Source organism: Vipera berus, assembly GCF_964194415.1.
Source record: "Vipera berus genome assembly, chromosome: 1".
Lineage (NCBI taxonomy): Eukaryota > Metazoa > Chordata > Lepidosauria > Squamata > Viperidae > Vipera > Vipera berus.
Genome location: NC_138202.1, coordinates 186,897,836 through 186,925,001, shown reverse-complemented (window position 1 = coordinate 186,925,001; position 27,166 = coordinate 186,897,836). Strand labels below are relative to the sequence as shown.

At 41.2% G+C, this 27,166-nt stretch overlaps 1 protein-coding gene across 1 annotated transcript in view; it reads left to right on the top strand.

The window, feature by feature from the left end:
• The window catches only part of SH3BP4 (SH3 domain binding protein 4), a 100,563-nt gene extending 84,603 nt beyond the window's left edge, over nucleotides 1-15,960 (top strand). The window contains exons 4-5 of the mRNA XM_081315311.1: nucleotides 407-595; nucleotides 13,250-15,960. Coding sequence (XP_081171437.1) covers nucleotides 407-595; nucleotides 13,250-13,477 — 417 coding nt within the window. The 3' untranslated portion in view covers nucleotides 13,478-15,960. The remainder of the gene's footprint in view (nucleotides 1-406; nucleotides 596-13,249) is intronic.
• Nucleotides 15,961-27,166: the final 11,206 nt, after the last annotated feature.

Here is a 27,166-nt window from a genome sequence, read left to right as displayed (position 1 = left end):
TACTACCATTAGAAAATATTCTCTGACATCTATCCAAATTCTACTTCCTTGTGCTTTAAATCCACTGTTTCTTGTTTTCTCATCTGGAACAACTACAAACAATTCTACCCAACTTTGGCTTTTTCAAACTACATTATGTAGGCTTGGTTTACTAATGTTTGCATCAGTCAGCTGTCTTTTCTAAAGTATTGCTGGTAAATTATTTTTCAATAATGCATGACTTCCATTCCTAGAACTGTGCATATTTCTGCTATTCATGTAATCATAAATTTAAGAAAAGTACATTTGTGTAGGAAGGTATATAAACAAAACAGGTGTGTATGGGTGTATCTTGCCAATTACCAAATCACAGTTAATTCTCCAAAACTTCAATGACTAATCTAGTTGTTTTTTTCTCTTTTCTCAGGCATTATTGAAAATGGACTGTCAAGGGTTGGTTGTCAAGCTAATTCAGGATTTTGTTCTTCTGACTACAGCTGTAGAAGTGTCTCAGCGCTGGAGAGAACTTGCTGAGAAATTGGTTAAAGTTTCTAAGCAACAGATGGATGCCTATGAAGCGCCCCATCAGGATAAGAATGGTACAGTTGATAGTGAGGTAAAAAGTACATTATGTTCATGTCATCCTGGAAGACTGAATTAACTTGGTAACTATGTTCAACATATTTTTTTCTCCTCTTAAATAAAGACAGCCCACTAAGAAAAGGAAGCAATCTGTGTTGTACAGCCACTGCAGTGAAAAAATAGTCATTTTTCCAAGATCAGCACAGATATTATAATAATTGTGAGATCCTTTTTTGATCATATATATGGCATGCACATAGAATGGATCAATTTAACACATTCATATTTAGCAGGAATAATTCATCATTAGACTATGATTACAACACATAATACTAAAAGAACAACAATGTGACCTGAAAAAGTCTATTTGCAAGACTAGGGTTTATTTTTTTACATGCTTCTTTCCTGTGGCTCCACATATAACATAAACAAAGATCAAAAACAAACTTATAGGAGCAGGCCCATATTTAATATCTCCCAAATGCTCTTTCCAAGAGCTAAATTTTTTGCATCCCTGCATTGGGGAGCTACTGGTCTGTATAGTTGAAAGCCAGCTATTCCACAAGAGGAGATCCATAAATGAGAAAGCGAGACTATTGCAGGTGGAATTCCCTTGTGACAAAATCCTCAAGTCTTCACTCTCTTAATCATATAGGAGGGGCAGATGCATTTTAGAGCAGAAAATCTTGGAGATAGCCAGACCACATAGGGCTTTAAAAGCCAATAACCAGCACCTTGCAGTGCACTTGGAAGCTGAGCAGCAGCTGGGTGCAAATGTAGGTGTCACAATCACTACCAGATTGCTGCTTAGGTTTCTGGATAATCTTAAATGACAATCCCATTTAGCACAGGTAATAATAATCCAATTGCATGACAGGAATGTGTGTGCACAACCACTGCTACTCCAGGAAATAGAATAGAGTTCGAAGGGACCTTGGAGGTATTCTAGTCTAGCCCCCTGCTCAAGCAGGAGAACCTATACCATCTCAGACAAGTGACTGTTCAATCTCTTCTTAAAAACCTCCAGTGATGGAGTGCCCACGATTTCTGAAGGCAAGCTGTTCCACTGATTAATTGTCCTCACTGTTAGGAAGTTTCTCCTTAATTCCAGGTTGCTTCTCTTTTTGATCAGTTTCCAACCACTGTTTCTTGTCCTGCCCTCTGGTGCTTTGGAGAATAATTTGATCCCCTCTTCTTTGTGGCACCCCTTAATTACTGGAACACAGATGATATATAAGATATAATTGTGCAAAGGCTGTCCTGACCACTGTCTCTGTTTTATGCTCAGGCAGGAGCCACAAGTCCAGGAGACCTCCCAGACTGCAAACTAGCTCAATATGGGGGACTATCATTCAGAATTATAAATCAACTATCTCTGTTAAACTTCTTATCCACAGCAACTTGGTCTTAGAGTTCAGCCTAATTCTGTTCTTCCCCATTCAGACCTAAGTGTAATACATTGGCTCAACATGTTGATTTCTTGAATCTTAGAATCATAGGCCTGGAACAGACCTTGGAGCTCTTCTAGTATCCAACGCACTACCCAAGAAGTAGGTTGTGGTTAACTTTGTCAAATGTCTTACTGAAGTCCAAGTAAACTATATACTGAGCATTTCCCTGATCCACTAATTTAGTGAGTTTATCAAAAATGGTTTGTCTGGGAAGATCTGTTTTTAACAAATCCATGCTAGTTTCTAGCAATTGCTTTGTTTATTTCTAGGTGCTCACAAACGAGCTTGATTATCTTTTCCAGATTTTTCCCAGGTATTGATGTCAATCTAACTGGTCTGTAGTTTCCTGGATCTATTTTTTTCCCTTCTTGAAAACTGAAACTACATTTCATAAATGTGTGTACCTGCATGTCTTCTCCAGGGATGATAAAGCTCAGGGGTGTCAAACTGCCGGCCCATGGGCCAGATGTGTCATGCCGAAACCGTGTCCATCCCATTGCCGGCAATGGAAAAAAAGTCACAATATGTCACAACACATCACGTGACATTGCGAGTTTGACACCCCTGATATAGATATTAACTGTAAGGAGGAAAGGATTAAATCTGTAGCATCACATAACAACACCCAGCCCCAAGCTCTCAATCACTACTACCAATTTGAGAATGCTTGGGAAGGAGAAAAACCACAGTATAATAGCATCCCACATTTTCAGCTCTTCCAGCTGGTCCAGTAGGTTGATTATTATTATTAATTTTATTTGTATACCGCCCTTCTCCCAAAGGACTCAGGGCGGTGAACAGGGCAATACATGATTAAAAAGACAGAATACAAAAATTTAAAAAGATTAAAAGATTAAACAAAGTGCCCAGAACTCTTAAATAAGTTAAAACACATTTAAAAGTAATAAAAACCCAAGCCCATCCCATCAGGCCAGGCCAGCTTGTTCAAAGAGATACGTCTTTTTAGATCGCGCCGGAAGGAGCGAAGGTCGGGCGCCATCTGGAGCTCAACCGGAAGACGATTCCATAAATCCGGCGTGCCCACAGAGAACGCCCTCCCCCAGTCGGCATTCTTTGACCGGTGGCACCCTGAGGAGACCCTCTCTGTGGGAGCGTATTGGGCGGAGGGAAGTTGATGCCGGCCGCAGGTGCTCCCCAAGGTATTCCGGACCCATGCCATGTAGGGCTTTGTAGGTCAATACCAGCACCTTGAACCTCACCCGGAAGACAACTGGGAGCCAATGCAGCTCACGGAGCAGAGGTGTAACATGGGAGTATTGGGAGACTCCCAACACAACTCTCACGGCTGCATTCTGTACCAGTTGGAGCCTCTGAGTGGTCTTCAAGGGCAGCCCCATGTAGAGAGCATTGCAGTAGTCTAAACGAGAGGGCACGAGCGCATGAGTGACCATACACAGGGCATCCCGGTCTAGATAGGGCCACAACTGGTGCACCAGGCGAACCTGGGCGAAGGCCCCCCTAGTCACAGCCACTATGTGATCTTCCAAAGTAAGCCGTGAATCTAGGAGGACTCCCAAGTTGTGAGCCCTATCTATGGGGGGTAATAGCTCACCCCCCATAGAAAGAGATGGGATATTCTGAATATCCCGGGATGCCGGTATGCACAGCCACTCGGTCTTGTCGGGGTTGAGTTGAAATCTGTTCCTCCCCAAACCACTTCCCCAAACCACTTCTAGGCAACGGGACATCACGTCGAGGGCATCACTGGGGTGGTTTGGGGTCAAAATAAAAAGCTGGGTATCATCAGCGTACTGATGATACCCAACTCCAAAACCATGAATGATCTCACCCAGCGGTTTCATGTAGATGTTGAACAGGAGAGGCGAGAGGACCGACCCCTGAGGAACTCCACAAGCGAGAGGCCTCGAGGTCGACCTCTGCCCCCCTGCCAACACCGACTGTGAACATCCCAGGAGATAGGAGGAGAACCACTGAAAGACTGTGCCTCCCACTCCCAATCCCCTGAGACGCCACAGCAGGATACCATGGTCGATGGTATTGAACGCCGCTGAGAGGTCTAATAGGACTAGGACAGAGGAATGTCCCCTGTCCCGGGCCCTCCAGAGATCATTCACCAGAGCGACCAATGCCGTCTCCGTGCTGTGCCCGGGCCTGAAACCCGATTGGTACGGGTCTAGATAATCCGCTTCATCCAGGACCAGAGGGAGCTGATGCGCCACCACACTCTCAACAACCTTTGCAAGAAAGCGAAGGTTGGAGACCGGATGAAAGTTATTTAACACAGCTGGGTCCAAGGCAGGCTTCTTGAGGAGAGGTCTCACCACCGCGTCCTTCAAGATGGTGGGGAAACTGCCCTCACTCAAAGAGGCAGATATAACCGCCTGGAACCAGCCTCGTGTCCCCTCCCGAGCCGCATAAACCAGCCAGGAAGGGCACGGGTCCAATAAACATGTGGTGGAGCTCAACCTCCCCATGATCCTGTCCACTTCCTCCGGAGTCACAGAATCAAACTCCTCCCAGATAATATCGACAAGACCACCCGTGTCCTGATCGTCAGACTCTGCCTAGTCGGAGTCCAAACCGGTCCGAATCCGAGCGATTTTGTCTTACAGATGTTGACTAAACTCCTCGGCACGACCCTGCAAGGGTTCCTCCCTCACCTCCTGATTAAGTAGGGAGCGGGCCACCCTAAACAGGGCGGCCGGGCGGTTATCTGCGGACGCAATAAGGGTAGCGAAGTGGTTAGACCTCGCCGCCCTTATCGCTGCGAGATAAGACCTCATATAGGTTCTTAGTCGCAATCGGTCGGATTCGGATCGGCTGGACCTCCAACAGCTCTCTAGGCCCCGTCTCCGACGCTTCATCTCCCGAAGCTCCACGGAGAACCATGGAACTCACTGGGATCTGCGCCGAGTCAGGGGCCGCAAGGGTACAACTTGGTCAAGTGCCTCCATGGCTGCCCTTTCCCAGGCTTCCACTAAGGCATTTGCTGAGTTGTGAGCAATGGAGGCAGGTGGGGACCCCAGCGCTGCCTGGAACCTATCAGGGTCCATTAAGCGCCTGGGGCGGTACCATCTAATTGGTTCCACACACCCACGGCGGGGAGTGGCAAAACGGAAGACCAGCCGCAGGAGATGATGATCGGTCCATGACAGTGGCATAACAAGTGGGGAGCCCCCACCAAGATCATCTAACCACCGTCCAGATAAGAAAACCAAGTCAAGGGTGTGGCCTCCCACATGAGTCGGTCCATAAATTACTTGCGTCAGGTCCATGGCCGTCATGGAAGCCATGAACTCCCAAGCTAACTCAGATGATCCTCCCAGGGATGGTAGATTGAAGTCACCCAAAACTATAAGTTTGGGGAACTCAGTCACCAACCCTGAGAGGATGTCGAGAAGCTCAGGCAGGGCTGCTGCTGCATGACTAGGCGAAAGGTACACCAGTAGCAAGCCCAACTGCGCCCCAGGACCACATCTCAAAAAGAGAGACTCACACCCGACTATCTGGGGAACGGTGGCCTCCCGCAGACACAAGGTCTCCCTCGTAACTACCGCCACTCCCCCACCCCTACCCTGAGCCCGAGGCCAGTGTAGCACCCGGAAACCTGGTGGGCAAAGATCAACCAGAGAAATATCACCCTCTGGGCCCAACCAAGTCTCCGTGATGCAAGCCAGGTCCGCATGCTCACCCTCAACCAGTTCCCGGACAAGAGGAGCCTTATTAACAACGGACCTGGCGTTCAAGTACACCAGCCGGAGCTCAGGTGGCTGCACATCCTCGCTCCCGGGACCTCGGGGCGAAAACAGAGGGTCGGAGCGCCTCACCTCTTGTAAATAGTGGGGATGCCCTCCCGGATGTCGATACGGCCCTCTGTTTGTACACCTGCTGCCATTCCCTAACGTCGTGGGAATAGGTAGTCCCATGACCTGCTCTAGAGCTCCGGAGGCAACCGACCCCCGCTCCCCCCCTACGCGATCAGTCCTGGACCTGGCCCTCCCCCTTAACCCCTTAAATTTTTTTGCTAAAAAACAGATCAGGGGTCTCTTCCTAACAATAAACTGGAGACCCCAATCCATACCTGACCATCTCTCAGGGTCCCAACAATTGGGCCCATCATCAAGAGGAAAGGTAACAAAGAAGGCGGGACGCACCCAGGAGGGGGGAGTACCCCTGAGGGCGTATAAGTCCGTGTCAGAATAACGTAAGCGTGCCATGACTGGCCATGTGAGTTCGGGAAGTGGCAGTCAGATGTTGAAAAATGATGTCATATCAGGAGGAGTATATGAGTCCAAAACCGCCAGACCAGCACAACTCTCACTTGTGCTGGGTACCCCAGAAACAGACAGCAGTCGATCTCTCACCCCAACCTCGAGGCTGATCTGGGAGGTAGATGGAGACCCCATCCAGGGAGAAAGAACATACCCTCACGGATCTCTCACATCCGGAGGGTTGTAGATGAAAAGAAACTGAGCCGCCCTCTCACAGCGACTCTTCACCCCGGGTCCTCCTGAGTCTATGGGGGACAGGAGAAACAGCATACAAGAGTCCAACTCCATATGGGTGATAGGCAAGCCCAGCCCAACTTGGAAGTCGTAACTCCAGGCCATGATTAAAAGCTGCCTCAGATCTCTTAAGGCAGTAGCTCTTAAACCAGCGGGGGGTAGATAGCAGCAGGTAGCAGATAGGAGCAAGTGAGGAATCGATAAAAATATCCGAGCTCCTCCAGCAGCATTCACCCATGCCGAAGTTTCTCCGGTTAATCCAGCCATTCGGAGCCGTGTCTCTATCTGCCCCAAAACTGGTCTCTGTCGCCTGGTAGTTCGCAGCAAGAACCGTTGTGGAAGGGCCACCATGCAGGATTCTGCGCTGGGCAACCCGCAGCATTACCCACCCATTAACATAGGAGACCAGAGGCGTCCTACTCTTCTCCTCGATGGTCTCCAATGGCTGCTTTAACAAGCGGGGAGTAAATAGTGGCAGGTAGCAAATAGGAGCAAGTGAGGAGTAGTTCCTCTGGTTGTTCCGGCCATTCAGAGCCATGGCTCTATCTGCCCCGAAAACCAGCTGACTGGGGCGTTTCAAGCCACGGCTCCTCCGGCAGCATTCACTCTTGCCGCAGTTCCTCCGGCTTCTCCTCCAGCTTTTCCAGCCATTCCAAGCATTCCAGGCTGGAGCATTCACTCCTGTTGCAGTTCCTACAGTCATTACAAGCCGTTTCTGATCATTTCAAGCCACGGCTCTATCCGCCCCGAAAAACAGCTGATCGGGCGTTTCAAGCCGCGGCGTTTCAAACGGAGCCAGAGCCATGATCTCCCAGCAAGACCTCCAGTCGCCTCTCACCGATATGGAGGGCACCAACGCCCCAAGAAGCAGGGATGGCAAGGCAGTCTGATCACCCAGCCCTAACATGGAGGCATTATGCACTCCCAAGGGCGCCCCCCAAGACCACCAATCCACGCCAAACTCACGGAGCTCACGGAGCTCAGCTCAGCTCGACACATCCGCCATCTTAGAAAGCCGGTATTGAAGGTGGAGATATATCTAATAATACTGGGAAGGTTACACTCCCCCACCCTAGTCCTGCAAAAAGTTATCAAACAAGGCAAACTGCAGTTTCACTCCCATAGTCAGGGTGAATTCTGATAGGGATCTAGAATAGATCATCCATTTCCTCCACAAGCCTCTTTAATTGTGTTCTTTTTATCCTCTCCACATGTTTTCCTGAATAAGAAAGGTTTGACATTGGAAAGTTCTTATCCAAATAATCAGAATGATTTCTTAAGGCTTCTTAATTGTCAGAGCAAAAGACGCCTCTCTCAAAGATGTGATCTTTCCCATTTACATGTTTAGTTGTGTTAACTAGCCAAGAAGGAAATTCATCCAGTCCAATCCTAAATGCTTGAATTTAAATATAATTTGCAAGATATAAAGTAAACTGGCTATGTCTTGATTTAGTAGAGTGGTGGCGAACCTATGGCCCACATGCCAGAGGGGCACTTAGAGCCCTTTCTGCTGGCACGTGCCCCCATGGCCCCCTCCTTGCCAGCAGCCCCCACAGAGGAGAGTCGCCCCCAGGCATGGCCCGCACAGAGCAGCGCAGCCAAGGACATGAACTTACCCAATTCCAACAACCATTCCTTGTATGTTTAATAATAATAAACCTTTATTGTCAAAGTACAACATGTGTACATTGAGATTAGCTGAGCCTCCCCCCCGTGCTCTCTCCCCCCAACACACAGTGACAACAAACCCTCAATCCTACCACACCATGTGAACCAACTACACCACACACCGGCCTCCCAAGTCAATTCTGCATAAGATTATGTCCCATTTAAAAGCCTAACAGCCCACGGATAAAAGCTATTTTTCAGCTATTTTTTTATAATGAAGAGAAGGACGAGGGGTGACATGATGGCATCTTCTAATATTTGAGGGGTTGCCACAAAGAGGAGGAGGGGGTCAACCTGTTCTCCAAAGACCCTGAAGGCGGGACACCAGCAGTTCACCTCCCGATGACCCTCACCTGGTATAACCTCCCCATCACAAGACTCACACCTGACCCATCACAAGCCCCTCACGTGACACACCCACACCCGAAGCCAGAAGTGGCATCCACACAGAGAATCAGTTGTTCACATATTTGAAACCCACCACTGATTTTTATATATATATTAATCACAGTCCATCTAGAATACACAGCAGAAAACAGAGTCCTGAGAGTTAAAGCAGGTTGATCCTATATGGTACAAAGCTATTACAGAATCTAGTCATTCTGCTTCAGATACCACACAAGCCTCATCCCAGAAGGAATAATAATAATAATAATAATAATAATAATAATAATAATAATAATAATAATAATAATAATAATAATAATAATAATAATATATAATTCATGAAGTGCATAGCAAATGAGTGAAAGATCTACTAAATGCTTTGAACATTTTAACTTCCATCCCATCCAGCACACTGTATGAAACAAACCAACTAATATACAGTACAGCCGCCATTATAACTGCAGAATTTGGTTATAAAATGCCAAAAAAGAAACCCACTGGAACACCAAAGTGGAAAATTTGACTTGAAAATAAAACAAAAAAACTACGAGATGTCAGCAAATTGAAATACTTGAAAGAAGGAAAACTAAAGAACGAAAAGCTGAAAAATAGTTTATACAACAAATATAATCTGGAGGAAAAAACAATAACTGAAATGGAAAAACTAAAACAGTGTGCAATAGCAACAGCAAAAAAAATTGAAAGATATGAAGGACAAATAAAACAATATTGTGAAAACGTCCAGTTCAGAAGAAACCAGCACCTCTTCTATCAGTCACTTGACGAAAATCAAGTCCAAACTACTGTTCTCCCATGTAAAGAAAAAACCTTCAACTTTTGGAAAGAACTGTGGGAAAACCCAGTGGAACATAATAAAACTGCCTCCTGGATCAAAGATATCCAAAAACAAGCAACACAAAACAAAATGGGGAATATTGTAATAATCACCGATATGGTTGCAAAACAAGTAAAGAAAGTCAAGAACTGGAATGCACCTGGCCTGGATGAGCTGCATGGATACTGGTTGAAACACCTCACCAGCCTCCATCACTGCATGGCCACTCGGTTCAATGAAATGCTTCAAAATGCCACAAGTGAAGAATGGTTAACAGCTGGTCAAACATACTTGATAATGAAAGACCCAGAAAAGAGCACAGAACCAAGCAACTACCACCCAATTACTTGTCTGCCAACAACGTTCAAACTTTTTACAAGAGTACTGCAAAATTCCGTATTCAATCATCTGATGGAAAACAATTTGTATCCAGCAGAACAAAATGGAAATTATAAAAAATCAAAAGGAACGAAAGATAAGCTGCTCATTGACAAAATGCAAAATGATGGCAAACAAATTTAAATATGGCATGGATTATTACAAGAAAGCATTTGACTCATTACCTCACAGTTGGATTAATGCTTGTTTGGAAAACTTTGGAATCAGCAAAAATATCTGTACATTTTTGAAAGCAAATATGTGAAAATGGAAAACAGTTCTAACAGCAAATGGGGAGAACATTCATGAAATCAACACCAGACGAGGAATCTTCCAAGGGGACTCATTTTCACCACTACTGTTCAACATCGCATTAATTCCATTGACAATAATATTATGAAACACAAAACTGGGATACCACATCTCAAGCCAGCATGGCAAGATAAACCATCTACTATACATGGATGACTTAAAACTGTATGCGAAAAGCCACACTGAACTTGAATCAACGCAATTCAACTGTTTAGCAGTGACATCAGAATGAATTTTGGACTTGGAAAATATGCTATATTATCCATGCAATAAGGAAAAATGGGAAAAATAGAAGGAATAGAACTGGGAAATGGAAGTATTGAGAATGCACTAGCAAAGGATGATGGTTACAAATACCTAACTATATTGGAAGCATATAACATCTCGAATGGAAAAGTCAGAATCAATGCAAAAGGAATACATCAGGAAAGTCTGCAAAATACTAAAATCAAAGCTGAATGCTGGAAATATAATTAAAGCCATTAATACATGGGCAGTCCCAGTGATACACTACCCAGCTAGAATTATCAACTGGACCTTGGCTGAATTGGAACACCTAGACTGGAAAACGCGTAAACTTTTGAATATGTACCACACTCTACATCTACAAAGTGACATCGACAGGTTGTACCTGCCAAGAAGAATAAGGGGGCAGAGGGCTACCGCAAATCCACCAAACTGTAGAAGAAGAAAAATGAAGTTTGAATGACTATGTGAATCAAAGTACAGAAAAATTGCTGCAGGCTGTGAGAACAGAGCATTATAAAAATAACAGAAACAGGCAGAATATAAGGAAAAATAGCTGGATGACAGATTAAATAGATGGAAAACCAAAGCTTTGCATGGACAGCATTTGAAAAACATTCAAGGAAAATGTGATAACAACTTGACATGGGCATGGCTTAAGATGGGAACCATCAAGAAAGAAACGGAAGGCTTAATACTGGCTGCTCAAGAAAAAGCACTAAAACTAATGCCACGAAAGGGAAGACACAAAAATCTACTGACAATCCAAATTGCCGACTTTGCAATGACAAAGTTGAAACTGTTTCACATTTAATAGGTGAGTGCAGCAAAATCGCGCAAACTAATTACAAAGCTAGACATGACCGAGTTGCTAAACTAATCCACTGGGCACTGTAATACAACTTGCCTGTGTCCGAAAAGTCGTGGGAACATAGGGTTGAAAAAGTTGTTGAGAATGAGAGGGTGAAGATCTTGTGGGATTTCCGAATACAGACAGATCGCCATTTGGAACACAACACACCAGATATCGCAGTTGTAGAGAACTGAAGTGTACAGTTGATTGATATCGCTGTACCAGGAGATGCCAGAGTTGAAGTAAAAGAACTGAAAAAAATTATGAAATACCGTGACCTGGCCATACTGCATGATTATGGATGAAACGTTAACAGTGATACCCATTGTCATCAGGGCACTGGGAACTATGTCCAAAAACATAAAAAATACATCAAGAAATTGCAGCTTCCTGCAATAACTCCAGGAAAGCTAGAAAAAACTGCACTACTCAGAACATCTTACATTTTAAGGAGATACCTGGTTGCTACCTAGGATGCTGGCAGCAACCCATGTCAACCATTATTGCCAGTTAATTTGAGTGTTCAGTTGACTGAGGTTCATGTTTAGTGATAATAATAATAATAATAATAATAATAATAATAATAATAATAATAATAATAATAATAATAATAATAATAATAATAATAATAATAATAATAATAATAATAATTGGAACAGACTTTGGAGGTCATCTAATCCCACCTCCTGCTCAGGCAGGAAACGCTATACCATTTCAGACAAATGGCTGTCCAGTCTCCTCTCAAAAACTTACAGTGGCAAGCTGGTGGCAAGCTGTTCCATTGATTAATTGTTCCAACAATCAGGAAATTTCTCCTTAGTTCCAGGTTGCTTCTCTCTTTGGTTATTTTCCATCAGGTGCTTTGGAAAATAGCTAACAATAGGTAAGAATAGGTAACAAAGGAAAGCAGTTATGGAGACAACATGTAACGTCTTGTATGACCGTGATGATGATGACGGTGTTATCCATTCAGTTGTGTCTCACTCTTGGTGATTCCTTGGGCCAGGGGATCTCTCCACCTCTTCCAGTCTTTCATGGCTTCTTTAAGCTTTTCTCTGCTCTGGCCGGTGTCAGCTTCAAGGGTGTCCAGCCACTGTCTTCTTTGGCGACCTGATTTCCTTTCACCGGTCTAATTCTTCCCAACCAGAAAAGCTAATACAATCCTGGGTTGTATAAACAGAGGGATAGAATCAAGATCACACGAATAATTTTACCGCTTTACAAAGCCCTAGTAAGAACACAACTGGAATACTGCAGCTAATTTTGGTCACCATATCACAAAAAAGATGTTGAGAGTTTGGAAAAAATTCAGAGAAGAGCAGCTAAGTTGATCAAAGGCCTGGAGACTAAAACATACGAAGAATGGCTGCGGGACTAGGGTTTGGCTAGTCTAACGAAAAAAAGAAATAGGGGAGACATGATAGCAGTATTCCAGTATTTGAGGGGCTGCCACAAGGCAGAGAGGGGCAGGTTGTTTACCAAAGCACCAGAGGGCAGGATAAGAAACAATGGTTGGAAACTGATGCAAGAGAGAAGCAACCTGGAATTAAGAAGAAACTTCCTGACAGTGAGGACAATCAACCAGTGGAACAGAAGTTGCCCGCAGAAATCATCACTGGAGATTTTTAAGAATTGATTAGACAATCACCTGTCTGAGATGGTATTAGTATATGCACCATAACTGAGATATTTTCATTATTTTTTATCCTTTCCCAATGCAGATATTATGAGAAACATCCCAGTACAAATAAATTTAGCTAACTTATTATAATGCTACTTAGAAATTATATTATTTCTAGAATATTTTTCTTCCAATTTTCACTGAAGGAAACCTGAGACTAGGCTATGCCACTTAGACTTCCATATTCCACAATAAAAATAGATAAAATATTAAAAATATCTTTATATAAAATTGCTGTTAAAGAGAGCTGTGTTAGTGAATAGGAGTCTGGTAGCACCTTTTAATAACATTTGTTAATTGAGAATTGCTACCAGATGCTTTCTGATTTTTTACCACTATATAAGAATTAGTAATAAACAGTCTTTGTTAATGTTGGTTTCTGTCTGACAGGCAATGTGGAAACCAGCCTACGATTTCATGCTAACATGGAGTAATCAGATGGGAGACAGTTACCGTGATGTTACCCAAGAGCTGCACATTGGTCTTGATAAAATGAAGAATCCTATTACAAAACGTTGGAAACATCTGACTGGAACCCTAATTTTAGTAAATTCTTTGGAAATATTACGAGCAGCTGCTTTTAGCCCACAAGAAGAATATGATGATTATGCCCTCTGATGGAGAGTTTAGTCTCATGTAGTCTCGTATTTGTTATTAGTTTAAGAAAAAGAGCTTCTGAATAGCCAAAGTTTGGAGCATGATTCCTGAGCTAAAAAATTTAATTTTCTTTCCCTCTTTGCAGAAGATTCCAAAATCTTAGTCTTCTATATATTCTGTACTGGACAACTTTCAACTTTTTAAAAAACATTTGGCAGTACTAGACTGAAAGCTCAAATCATTTTGATAAAGACTTTGTCATTTTTACATAACATGGAAAACAGTTTCCTTCTTTTTATATTAACACTTTGAATTATTGATATAGAGAAGCACAAATATGTTTCCTTGTAGGATTTGGATTTTAATGTGTTCTTGTGAGAATTGCCTTTCAGTTCTTACTCCAGCATTTCTGTGATCTTGTCAATAATGAAACAGTTCTGTATGATTTCATTTTATGTAAACCATTTTTATAAGAAAAGATGGGCACACTTTTTTCAACTTAGCTGATGTTTCTTACACCACAATTTAGCACTGCAAATTAGTGTTCATGTAAAAGATTTGTTTCACTTTTGTATGCTTTAGATCTAAGGGCAAAAAAGCAAAAGAAAGCAAAAGCCCTAAACAACTTTTATTAAAAATAAATAAATCTTGATGCCATTTATGGATGGAAGTACTGCCTTCCTACATTATCACACAGGTTATCTAACAATTATGTATACTTGTCATCTCTAATAGCAGATTAGATCTTAGAAATTTACAATATCCAGCTATATTTAAAATATGGAATATTGTTTTTCCCTGTTTTGGGACTGCATCAATTGAAAATCAGAAGACATATCACCTTATTAAATGTTGCTGTAAAAAATAAATATAAAAATTAGCAGGCTAGAGAAAATTCTAAATTTGAACTGTTTTTGTTATCTAGATAGCTAGATGGGGTCTCCTTTAAAAGAAAAAAGGTCATTTATGTGTATTCCACATGCAGTTTTTGAAGTACGTGTAAGCTAAAACATAGATTTACTAAGTATTAGACCTAATTAAAATTGGAAGAACAATTGGCCAAACAGAAGTGTTTCATTATACAATTCTTTGTTCGTTTGCTATTTTACTGCTTGAAATATTTTGCCTTTCAACCAACTCTGATTATTTAAAACAGCTTTTTCTCTTTGGAAGTTCAAAGTTTCATTAAATCAGAAAGTAGTTTGCTAGAAAAGAGGTTTTTATTCAAGTTTAATAGAAGAATACTTTTAAAAATCCAATTTTCTATTCATTCTGTTTAAGCTCTCTCTGATGAAAACTAAATCATTTCATAAGGAACAGAAATATGTCTTTTCAAACTTTCATATTATGTGTTTTAATTATTTTGCAGAGTTCCTATTTTTAAACCAACAACTATCGTGTGGCAGGTTTATCACAAAAAAGCTTCATAGATTTGTTATAAGCTGGTGAGCTGGATTTCAGCAATAAAATTAAATGCTATTTAACAATCTTCCTTTATAACAAGCTGAACTGTGTAAAAAATGAATTACATCCAACTACATACTGTCTTTTATTGATCATCTGTCAATGCTGTCTTACACATCTTTAAATCCATTATTTCAATAAGGAAAAACTCTTTCATGCATGTGCTGAATTGGATTGTGACCTGTGAAAGTTCATGCAGTGGAACATTTGTTCTAGTCAAAATTGATTCACATGAGATAGTAAATACATTTGTGATACTAATGGACAACTTTGCATATTGTGTGGCATAAAAAGAGCGAGAACTAGACGTGCTATAGGAACAGAATAAACACAATCTCATTCAGATTCAGTAAGAGCTTTGTTTTACACTGTTACTTCGACTGAAGATAAGGCAAGGAATGTTTTGTATCTCTATATGCACTTAAAAGAAACATCTTATACACAGTGATGTACGATACTCTAGGCTTATAAATAGATGATAATCCAGGCTCATACATGGGTATGAACATTCTGGTGGCATTGACAAATATCAAACTGGTGTTCCTGTGTACTTAAAGGAGCAGCCCTATTTTTCCTCTGGATCATCATGGCTCTGTTGATTGGCAGACATGGAATTTGCAAGAACTGTGTTCTCAGATCTGAGCTGCAGAAATCCATACAAATGCTAGACAGCAACCAGGAAAGTTTTCTGTATCTCTTTCCTACCAAAATATGGAGTAGTGGCATTTGTATAAACAGAGTCAAAGCAATTAATAGAATTTTAAATTAATGCATAAGTGGTTTTTATGAATGCATTTTTTGCAATTTTTGTGAAATTACTTCAGAACTTGTACAATAATGTTATAATACAGTTTCCCTAGTGAATTGCACTCTGAGACCTTTTGAATCTACAAAAGACTGATCTGTTGATATTTTTTCTGATTTTCATTAAAGTACACTTAGCACAGAGTTGATGTATTTGTTCAATCAAATAAGTATGCACTCTACAAATATTTCACTGTATTTTTAAATATGTCAAAAACTATACAATTAAAATATATTTTAACACAACTTTGTTTCACCTTATTTTATGGAAGCTTGAAATGTTAAAAGGAGATGTAATCATGTTGTCCCTGGCTTGGAGAAACAGGAAAACCAATTGTTTTACCTTTCTGGCCTTTCTTGGAGGCATTTTATAACTGCTAAAAGGCCTATCATACATAAATGCAGAACTCCAGTTCAGCAAGAAAGCTTCACTTTTGAGCAGAAATAGAATTTTTAAAACGGACACATAATCATGTTCTCCCTGACTGGGACAAGCAGGAAAACCAATTGTTTTTCCTGTCTGCCCTTTGGAAAGCTAGTCCAAGGCACTTTATAACTGCTTTGGGAACAATTAAAAGCAAATGCCAAACTCCAATTGTGCAAGTAATCTTCACTTTTCAGACACACATGGAATTTTAGAAATGGACACATAATTGTGTTCTCCCTGTCTTTGAGAAAGCAGGAAAACCAATTGTTTTTCAGGTCAGTTCTTTGTGGAATTAGTCAAGGATGTTATGTTGCTAGGAGACCCATGATAGTGAATGCTGAATGTCAGTTGAACAAGAATGTTTCACTTTGGACAGATATGAAATGTGGTGGAGTTAGTTGAGGACATTACCTACTTCCTCTGAGGCCCATGATAGCAAATGTTGAACCTCAATTCAACAAATACGCTTCACTTTAGACAGACGTGAAATGTTAAAAATGAACATAATTGGCTTTGGAGAAGCAGGAAAAGCAATATTTTTCCAGGTCTGATCTTTCTGTAAGAAGGAAGAACTTCGCCTTGTTAGGAGGCCTATTATAGCAAATGCCAAAGCTGAATTCAACAAATCACTTTTGAAATAGACATGGAATTTTAAAAACGTACAAGTTATCCCAAGCTTGGAGAAGCAGGAAAATCAATAGTTTTACTGTACCTGTCTGGCCTTTCTTTGAGAAATTAATCCAAGGGATAACTTTTATTTGCTACGTGGCCTATGACAGTTAATGCCAAACTTCAAGAAGTACGCTTCACTTTAGACACACGTGAAATGTTAAAGACAGACATAATCATATTCTCCCTTGCCTGGAGAAGCAGGAAAAGCAATTGTTTTATTTGTCTGGCTTTTCAATGAGATTAATCCAAGGCATATTACACTGCTAAAGGCCAATTATAAGCAAATACCAAACTCCAATTGTGCAAGTAAGCTTCGCTTTTCCAAAAGACATTGAATTTTAAAAATGAATCCTTATTCATGTTCTCCCTGGCTTAGAGACTCAAGAAATCCAAACATTTTCCAAGTCCAGGTTTTCTCTGAAGATTAAGTCCAAGACATAGATATGGTAGGGGCCATCATAAGTGAACGCCAATCTTATGATGGTGGGGGCCATCATAAGTGAATGCCAATCTCTAATTCACCAAGTATGCTTCATTTTGAAACAGACATGAAGTGATAAAAAGGGACATAACTATGTTATCCCTGGCTTGGAGAAGCAGGAAAACCAATCATTTTACCTGTCTGGCCTTTCTCTGAGGAGTTAATCCAAGACATGTTACAATTGCTAAAGACCAATTATAAGCAAATACTAAACTCCAGTTGTGCAATTAAGCTTCACTAAACTCCCTTTAGCCAGTAAGTATCCCACTCCAGACAAGTGTCGAATTGGAAAAAGAGGCACATATTCAACATGGCCTTTGGGGAATCCGGAAAACCACATGATTTCAGGATCTGGTCCTTGTCTCTGGACTTAGTCCAAGGCGTAGCTAAGAGTTGAAAGCAGGTCCATTAAAGTGAATGTTGAGCGCCCTTTAACTAGCAAGTGTCCCACTCCATACAAGCATTGAATTTTTGAAATATAATAAGTTGTAATTTTCCATAATGTAGGTTTATTCTTTGTAGGTTTATTCTTTGTTCAAACTACCTAGAATTAGTATTCTGAGGTATAGACACACACTGCTACATATCCAAAGCACAACCATGTTTACCCGATGCATGAACTCTGCTGAGCAATGACATACACAGCTTCTGGCTTGAGATATGTACCAGGTACTGCACTGTACAGATAAACAAGAGAACTGATAAGGGAGTACCAAAGAGCTAAGAGCTGAAGGGGCTGAATGCTTAGCAAGTTTGGATGACAATAAGGGCTTAACTGGCAAATTATAGGTGGACTGTTAGCGTGTGACTGACCTGGGCCTATCCATTGGGCCTCGGAAGGATGGACAAGCAGCTGGTGATAGAAATGTATAAAATATGCTGAGATCTGTAACCAGGTATGGCCTCTCTCTTTTGTTTGTATGCTTAGAGATCCACCAGCTTTTCCAAAAGCTCTAATAAATCACTTATTTCCAACAATTTGAGTGTGAGCCTTGTTTCTCACAATTGGCACCCAACATGGGGCTTGAGTAACTCATAGGAATCCCCTAGTTGGCTATGGTTCAGGGGGCATGCCTACTGATTTCAGCAGCCTGGAGATCTGAGCAACCTGGGGGCCTGACATCTATTCAAACGAAATACGTTGGAAAGGTAACAAAATCAGGAGAAAAGGAATAGGAAAATAAGCTATCAATCACAATCAGGTAACTTTGTGCATGGACCCAGGTAAGAAAACCCAACAAATAATTGGGGAAGTATTACTTGGGAGATCAGGTAGGACTTGTATGTATATGGGACCTGGTTGATGGGATGTGTGGACAAATTAGGGGTCATTAGTACCCTAGAAATTCATAGTGAGTGCTGAAGTCCTGATCTGCCTTGGTGGAGCAGTGGGCTAATGCCTCCTTAAGTAACACCAGCTGCCTGCAATTAGTGCAGGTTCGCATCCCACCAGGCTCAAGGTTGACTCAGCCTTCCATCCTTCCGAGGTAGGTAAAATGAGGACCCAGATTGTTGGGGGCAATTAAGCTGACTTTGTAATAATGCCGCTTGGGGGTGTGTGAAAGCCCTAATAAGCAGGCATATACATAGAATGAAGGCTACTGCTAAGCTTGTAAGCCGCCCTGAGTCTTCGGAGAAGGGCGGGATATAAATGGAATTAAAATAAAAAATAAAATAAAAATTTCATCCATGAGGACACTGGTCAGAGATGGGTGAAGCAAAACGGTTTGGTTAACTTAGAGTGAATGGAGGTCTCATATACAGGGAAAAAACAGTCATGGGAAACAGGAAAAGTAAACCTGTGAGTAAGGGGAGTATTCAGATTCCCCTGGAAAGCCCATTGCGAAAAATGCTAGCAGGATGGGATGGACCTATCTGGGGAAAATACACCTGGGAAAAGAGTAAAGGTACCATGATTAAGTATTGTTGTTTGGGACTATAATATAAAACCAGGATGATTCGGTATTGTTATTTTGAGTGGCCAAGAAGTCACATGCCTTTTGCATGCCATGCAGGATATTTGTAGTTAAAGAAAAGAAAGAGGAGGAGGATTGTATGAAAGTCCAGTGTGACAATGTACAAAAAACTAATGTACAAAAAACTAAAATTCTGGCCAAAAATATGACAGTATCGCAAAAGGCCCTTTTAGAAGGTTTAACTGGATTTGAGATTGCTAAAAGGGTCAAATATTTGGGGGTGTTTTTGTCACCCTCTAATACAAAGTTATATAAAAATAATTATGAAAAACTATGGGGAAAAATTCAAAAAGAAATGGAGAGTTGGGAAAAACTGCAATTGTCTTTGTTGGGAAGAATCGCAGCAGTGAAAATGAATATTTTGCCTAAGTTTTTATTCTTATTTCAAATGATACCGGTTCTTAAGAAAGATTCTAATTTGGAAGAATGGCAACGGGGTATCAATAAATTTGTTTGGGCAGGGAAAAGGCCACGAGTTAAACTTAAGTTTATGCAGGATACTCGTGAAAGAGGTGGTCTTAAAATGCCCAATCTTAAATTATATTATGAAGCTGCTGCGTTAGCAGGGATAAGTGATTGGATTAATCTGACACAAGAGAGATTATTAAATCTTGAGGGCCACGACTTGTTATTTGGCTGGCATGCATATTTGTTGTATGATAAGAAGGTAGATAATGTGTTTAAAGTGCATATTTTAAGACAGGCATTGTTGAGAGTTTGGAAGAAGTATAGACACAAGTTAGATTGTAAGATGCCATTGTGGGCAATTCCAAAACACGCAATAAGAAAACATAAATGTTGGTTTCAAACATGATGTGACCACGTATAAGGAGATTTTAAGCTTGGAAAGAAGTGTATGGTGTTTAAAATCGTATAATCTCTTGCGAGATGAGAAGATTGTTCAAACCTGGTTTCAATATACTCAGTTACGGGCCAGGTGGAAAGAAGATCAGAAAACTGGTTTTGCAATGACTGATGAAAATTTGATAAAGCAAATTAGAAATCAGGGTCCAGCACATATCAAACGGATATATCTTGCATTGATAGAAATTGACTCAGAAACAGAACTTGTTAAAGATTGTATGATAAAATGGGCCCAGAACTTTCAAGAAGTTATTACAATGGACACGTGGGAAAAGATCTGGGTGAGGAACGTAAAATTTACACAAGCTCAAAATTTAAGAGAGAACTTTTATAAAATGTTTTATAGATGGCATTTAGATCCTAAAAAGCTTGCAAGTATGTATCCGAACTATCAGCCAAAATGCTGGAGGTGTGGTGGTGAAGATGCAACATATTTTCACATATGGTGGACTTGTAAAAAGGTCAAGGCTTTTTGGATAAAAATTTGGTGGAATATGCAGAAGATCTTCAAGCAAAAGATAAAGTTTTGTCCGCAATTCTTTTTGTTGGGTATAATTACAGAAGCTACTGTTGTGGACACTAAGTTGATGTTGAATTTAATTACAGCAGCAAGACTTTTAATAGGTCAGTATTGGAAGAAGGAGGAACTGCCGACTATAGAGGAATGGACTTTTAAGGTTTCTGACCTGGCAGAAATGGCAAAGATCTCGGCTTATTTGAAAGATCATTCGCAAGAACGCTATATTATGGAGTGGAAAAAATGGATTGAATATATCCAGAAGAAATATGGGACTAAAAAGTTTCATTTAGCATTTGAATAAGTCTTCCTTTCTATTTTCTTTTTTTTTCCTATATGAAATATTAGTATTGTTTGTAGTTACCTTATATGAGCTAGAGAGTGATAGATTTAAGAATTTATTGTTGGTAGCATATGGATGTTTTTGATTGTTCTTTGTTTTTATACCCTGTACTTAGCTCTGGGAAGTCCGGGGGGGAGGGGGGAAAGGGGGGGGAGGGGTAGGGAGGGATAGGTAGGGGAGGGGGAGAGGGGATTGTTAAAGATAAAATGTATTTTAAAACTTTTCAATAAAAAAAAGAAAGTCCAGTGTGACCCCTTAGACAGTCTATGATGCCCAGGGAGCCCAAGTGGATGGACCTAGTAGAGAAATAAGGGAGGAATTATATCCAGATTTGCAGATCCTCTACCTGTGCATAGCCCCAATTGGGCTGCTGCAGCTTAAAATAAAGTAGAACATGTTTGGCCAGCCAGAAAATTAAGTAGGCTTCTCAACCTGGGCTTAAAGCAGTGGGAAACAGTAGGCAGTGGTTAGGGCCCCCAATCACATTTTTATTGGAATCACTCCTTGAGTTTTCCCACTTCTTGGAGAGCAAGCACAGGTTGCCCAAGGAAAGAAAAAGAACCTTCCTTGATCTTGAAATGTTACTTTAATGGTATGTAATGTCATTTTCAAGACTGGGAGGGAGGCTGAGACTCTCTAATAACAATACACAAAGGTTATTTAAAAAGATTTGGAAAATGGAGCTCATTGGTTTGTGAAAAGTTCCCTGAAATAACAACAAAGATGATTGGTTTGCCTGGAGAAAGCATGAAATGAATTTTTGTATGTGAAATTGTTTATACAAACAGTTTGATTGGAGGATAAATATGTGAGTATGCTGATGTTTAAGCTGCAGATTTCTTTTTGTTGTGAAGTAAGTGGAAGGGCAATAATATTTGCAAGGAGGCTTCCAGTTTTGATATCGCAGCAAAACAGACACAGGAAGATGGGGCTTCGTCTTTCGCATTTGATTTCACCCTATTGGGGACCCTGGAAAGGGTCAAAAGTCACCCCATAGAGGCAGCAAGCAAGAAGGGACCCTCGCTTGATCATGGGAGGGGGGGTGGCAGCCTTCCCATTTGATCTGAGGAAGCCCTCCAAACTGGCAGGGGAAAGACTGGCTACATAATAAATAATTTGCATTGCCAGTCAGAAGCTGCTGTCAACTGGGTGAGACCTGAGCCCCCCTTTATGACTTTAAGACCTCTTCCTGAAAATCTGCCCAAAGCACTCCCCCCTCAGGAAAAGAAAAGTGGCAAATTAATTACTTGGGGGAAAAGGAGAAATCTACATGACTAATTTGGAATATTTATTTATTTATTTCTCATTGGACAGAAAAAAATTGAATTTTACTTATATTTGCCTAGGGGAGGTTTAAGAGTGGCTAGTTGGTTGGATAAATTTATAAAAGCTACTTACAAAAAAAGTGGAGGTTCCATTTTATTGTTGTTGTTAGTTGCGAAGTCGTGTCTGATGCATCGTGACCCCATGGACAATGTTCCTCCAGGCCTTCCTTTCCTCTACCATCTTCTGGAGTGCATTTAAGCTCACGCCTACTGCTTCAGTGACTCCATCCAGCCATCTCATTCTCTGTCGTTCCCTTCTTCTCTTGCCCTCAACCTTTCCCAGCATGGAGGTTCCATACTTAGCTCTAAATGGTAAAAAACCATCCTTACCATTTGTCTCCAGAAGCCTCAGTTTGCCATATTACCAAGAAAATACTGATGAATCACAGAAAGAAATTCTCTCCATGTTGAAATTAATAATTGCTTTAGCTCGTGATGAGATTAAAAATAACACAAAGGAGATAAAAGAACAATTTTCTAATTTAAATCTACAAACTCAGAAAATAACTACAGAGAAGGAACCAGCAACCCAAAAAACAGCAGGGAAACCAAAGAATGCTGATACAAACATTGAGGAACTAAAGGAAGAAACTAATGACCAGACACAAATAAATGAAGACTTAAAAGATACAATGATAATATTGGAAATGGAAAAGATATTTTACAAACCAAGGTTTGTAAAACCTGGAGGATAAGGAAGGAGATCTGATGGAATGGAAGATAAAGCCATTAACAGAACTGTGGGGAACTAGAGGCAGGCTGTTTAATGATCAACGGGCTAGTTCTTCTAAAAACTACTTTAACTAAATTGTTTCTCTTGTTTCAAATAATATACATAAAAATAGAAGAATTATTTGATGATCCAAATGTATTGACTTGGAAAGTTAGTTGGCATAGAAAGAAAGCTAAAGTAAGAATGAAGGAAACAGAAGCTTTGACTTATTAGAGGGGAAGTTACAATACCAATTAGATGTTTGAATATGATTAAGAATAGATTGCTACAAATAAAAGTATTATTATAAATAGATGGATAGGATTTGTAATCAGAATATCATATCTTGGTGTGAAAAGGGAAATAATTATGCTAAGAACTTTGAATAAAGGACGCTTTTGGTTGTCCAAATATAACTTGTAAATGATTGTGATAATTTGAACATGAATGGGAAATTAAAATTGAAAAAAGCAAAAATAGGATATGGATTGAATAAATGGATATTGAGTGCAAATGCAATTCAGATATGCTTTGGTTAGAAAAGATATTCTAAACTGATATTATTGATAATATTAGAAAAATGTAACAAATATTGATAGGCAATTGTATATTTATTAATAAGAATAATAAAATTGTATTTGCTTAGTGTGGAAAAATGTCTATTACCAGAAGAAGAGAGGATGTACTGGAGGGTGTAATATTGGATTTAGTTTGAAGAAGCTTACATGTACCATGGAATTACTAACGGACTCAGCCATCACATTGCCTATTAGGCACTTAATTATAAAAATAGAAAATTAATAAAATATTTATAAAAAAACAAACAAGTGTTTGCAAGGAAATGAGAAAAAGAAATGAGAAAGGTCTCATGGAGGATGTGGGAAAGAAGTTTATTTTGTTAAAAGAATGCTGGAAAAGGGTGAGGTTTCTGTATAGTCTTTTAAACATTTTTTCCTGTCTTCTCTTTTGCTGGTTATTACATTCTTTTACCCAAGGACTTTTTGCCGTGGAAGAGCGAGAGAGGCAGGAAAGGGGGTATGCAGTTTTTGTGTTACTTTTAACCATTTTTTCCCTATTTAGTTAAAACATTGAGCTCTTGCTTGAGAAAGGCAGGGTAAATGTGAAATCTGATACTTGTTTTTGCAGTTTCAGTTTGGTATGCATATGTCTGTTCTTATCATTACAAGTTAGAAAATCATCTGGGATGCCTATCTGCCAGTTAATGGAATATACTTACAAAAAGTTTAAGGAAAGTCAGTTTGCAATAAGGCAGTTGAACAAAGTAGGTAAGTATTTTGTTCAACTCAGAAGTGAGGGGGGAGAGAGGCAGCCACTGGCATTTTTGTCTAAAATCAGGCCCTGTCTGTTGAGGATGGCCTGATTGTGTTCAAGCAGTGGCAGCTATGGCTGTGTTAGTGAAGAAAAGCAGAAAATTGACATTTGGGGGAGCCTTGTTAGCACCCCTCATTAAGTGAGGGCGATCTTGAACCAAAAAGCCAGCCAATGGATGACAGACTCAAGGATTTTAAAATATGAGAGTATTTAGTATTGACTATTGATGTTAGCTTAAATCCAGTTCAATTTCTAAGAGGACACTTAGAAGGACGATTGGATTTTAAACATTATTATGCTGAAGTGTTGACTTAACAGATGTTTTTTTGGGAAATGGAGCTAATTTGTGTATAGATGGGGCCTCCAGAGTGGTAGAAAGGAAGCGAAGGAATGGATATGCAATAGTAAAAGGAAGAGAAGAAGTTTTGGTAGAAGCAGGAAAGTTGCCTTTAAGTTGGTCTGCACAGACTTGTGAATTGCATGCATTAAATCAAGCTTTAAAATTGTTGGAGAAACAGAGAGGTACTATATACACCAGACATGTCGAACACAAGGCCCATGGGCCAGATCTGGCGCACAATTGACCAATATTTGGCCCCCAGGGATTCCCCGGAGATGGCGAGAGACTGGCCCTCATCGCCCTGGCCCTGGCCAGCTCGCCAGCCCCCAAGACGCGTGCACAGGAGGTGATGAGTGTGTGGGGGCCAATGGCATCCAGCAGCAGGGGCTACATAGCCTGTTGTGAATATTGGGCTGGCCCTCCAGCAGCAGCACTGCAGTGGCACCGGCAGCACATGGAGTCGGGGTTGGCGGCACGTGATGCGGACTGCCAGACATGCCTTCTCCGTCTCATCTCTTTTTGGTTGGAGAGCAGGTCACCACTGGTCATCTCCTCAACCTCCTTGTGGGTCTTGTCCATGGTCCATGGCTGGAGTGCATTCCCTTCATGCACCTCGGTACCTGCTACAGCCACAGTCACCAGCTACTCATGCTGGTCCATTAAGCAGTCGCCCAAGGCTGCAGGCCCGCCTAGCATGAAGGAGGCAAAGCAGTCAGCTAGAAAGCCCCGAACAGAGGTGGTAGAGCACACCTAGGGCCAGCAGGCAAAAGGCCACCCTGGGTGGGGAAAGCCGGATCCTGAATTCCCCTCCACTAAACACAATTTCCACCTCTAATTTGCAGTCATAAATCACATTCTCCAATTAGTTTGAAATGCAAGCTTTCCCTTCTGTTTCCAACCCTCCATTTCTTATCACCTCTTATTTCAAAAGCTTCAGAATTGTTATGTCTAATTAACTCCCATCACATTCTTCCTCTTCTTTGAGTATCATCTAATTCTAAGAGTAGAGCATAGAAAGAAAAAGGCTACATCTCCCTATGTTGTTAAAGCAAGAACATCTGATGTTAGCAGCACGGACATCCTTACAAAAAAGACAGACCCTGTAGCGTAAACAAAAGCATATGTTAGGGGCTTTCAGTTTGTTAGGGTGTTTCTTATAAAACTTTTTGATGAGTCTGTTGGCTTTCACATCGCTAGATTTCACCCAAGTGGCTTCAGACAATGAGTACCCTTTCCATTGTACTAGGTACTGCAATTTCACTTTAAAAATTCTAGAGTCAAGAATGCATTTCACTTCATAGTGAGTCTGACCTGCCACTACAAGGGCCCTGGGCACCTTCTTAGGGGGAGGTCTTACAGTGGAGCCCCGAAAAGGTTTCAGCAAGCTGCAACGGAAGACAGGGTGAACTCTCCCTAAAAGCCTAGGGAGTTTCAATTCTACTGTGACCGGGTTGATGATCCTTATGATGGGGAAAGGGCCCAAGAATTCCGGTCCTAGTTTTTTACTGGGTAATTTGAGGCGTAAATATTTAATTGACAGATAATAATAAACCTTTATTGTCAAAGTACAACATGTGTACATTGAGATTAGCTGAGCCTCCCCCGTGCTCCCTCCCCCCAACACACAGTGACAACAAACCCTCCATCCTACCACACCATGTGAACCAACTACACCACACACCGCCCTGTGCATAGGTTCACAGAGATTATATCCCATTCAAAAGCCTAACAGCCCACGGATAAAAGCTGTTTTTCAGCCTGTTGGTACGGCTGGCTATACTCCTACATCTACCCGATGGTAGGAGAGTAAAGAGATACCGTCCAGGGTGAGTCATCCCTGAGAATTTTCCTCACTCTTCCAAGGCAACGAGCCCTGGTGATGTCATCCAGTGGTGTCAGGGGACAGCCCACAATGTCTTGTGCTGTGCTCACTACCCTCTGTAATACTTTCCTGTCCGCGGCTGTCAGACCAGCATACCAAACCACAATACCATACGAGAGGACGCTCTCTATAGTAGACCAGTAAAAGAGGGTCATAAGCCATTGTTCTACCCTGTTCTTCCACAAAACCCTAAGAAAGTGAAGCCTCTGTTGGGCCTTTCTAGCCACCTGGGTTGTGTTAATTTTCCAGGTCAGATCTTCACAGAGGTAGACTCCCAGAATTTTAAAGGAGGAAACTCTCTCCACACAGTCCTCCCCGATGTAAAGTGGGGCAGGTTCCTCCTTTTTTCTCCGGAAGTCTAACACCATCTCTTTCATCTTGCCGATGTTTAGGTGCAAGTTGTACCTCCACCCTGTATGCTGTCTCATCCCCACCTGTAATAAGACCCACCACAGTTGTATCATCTGCGAACTTGATTATCACAGTGGATGGGTCAGATGATACACAATCATATGTGTATAAAGAGTACAGGTAGGGGCATCACAATTACAGATCAAAATTTAGTAAAACA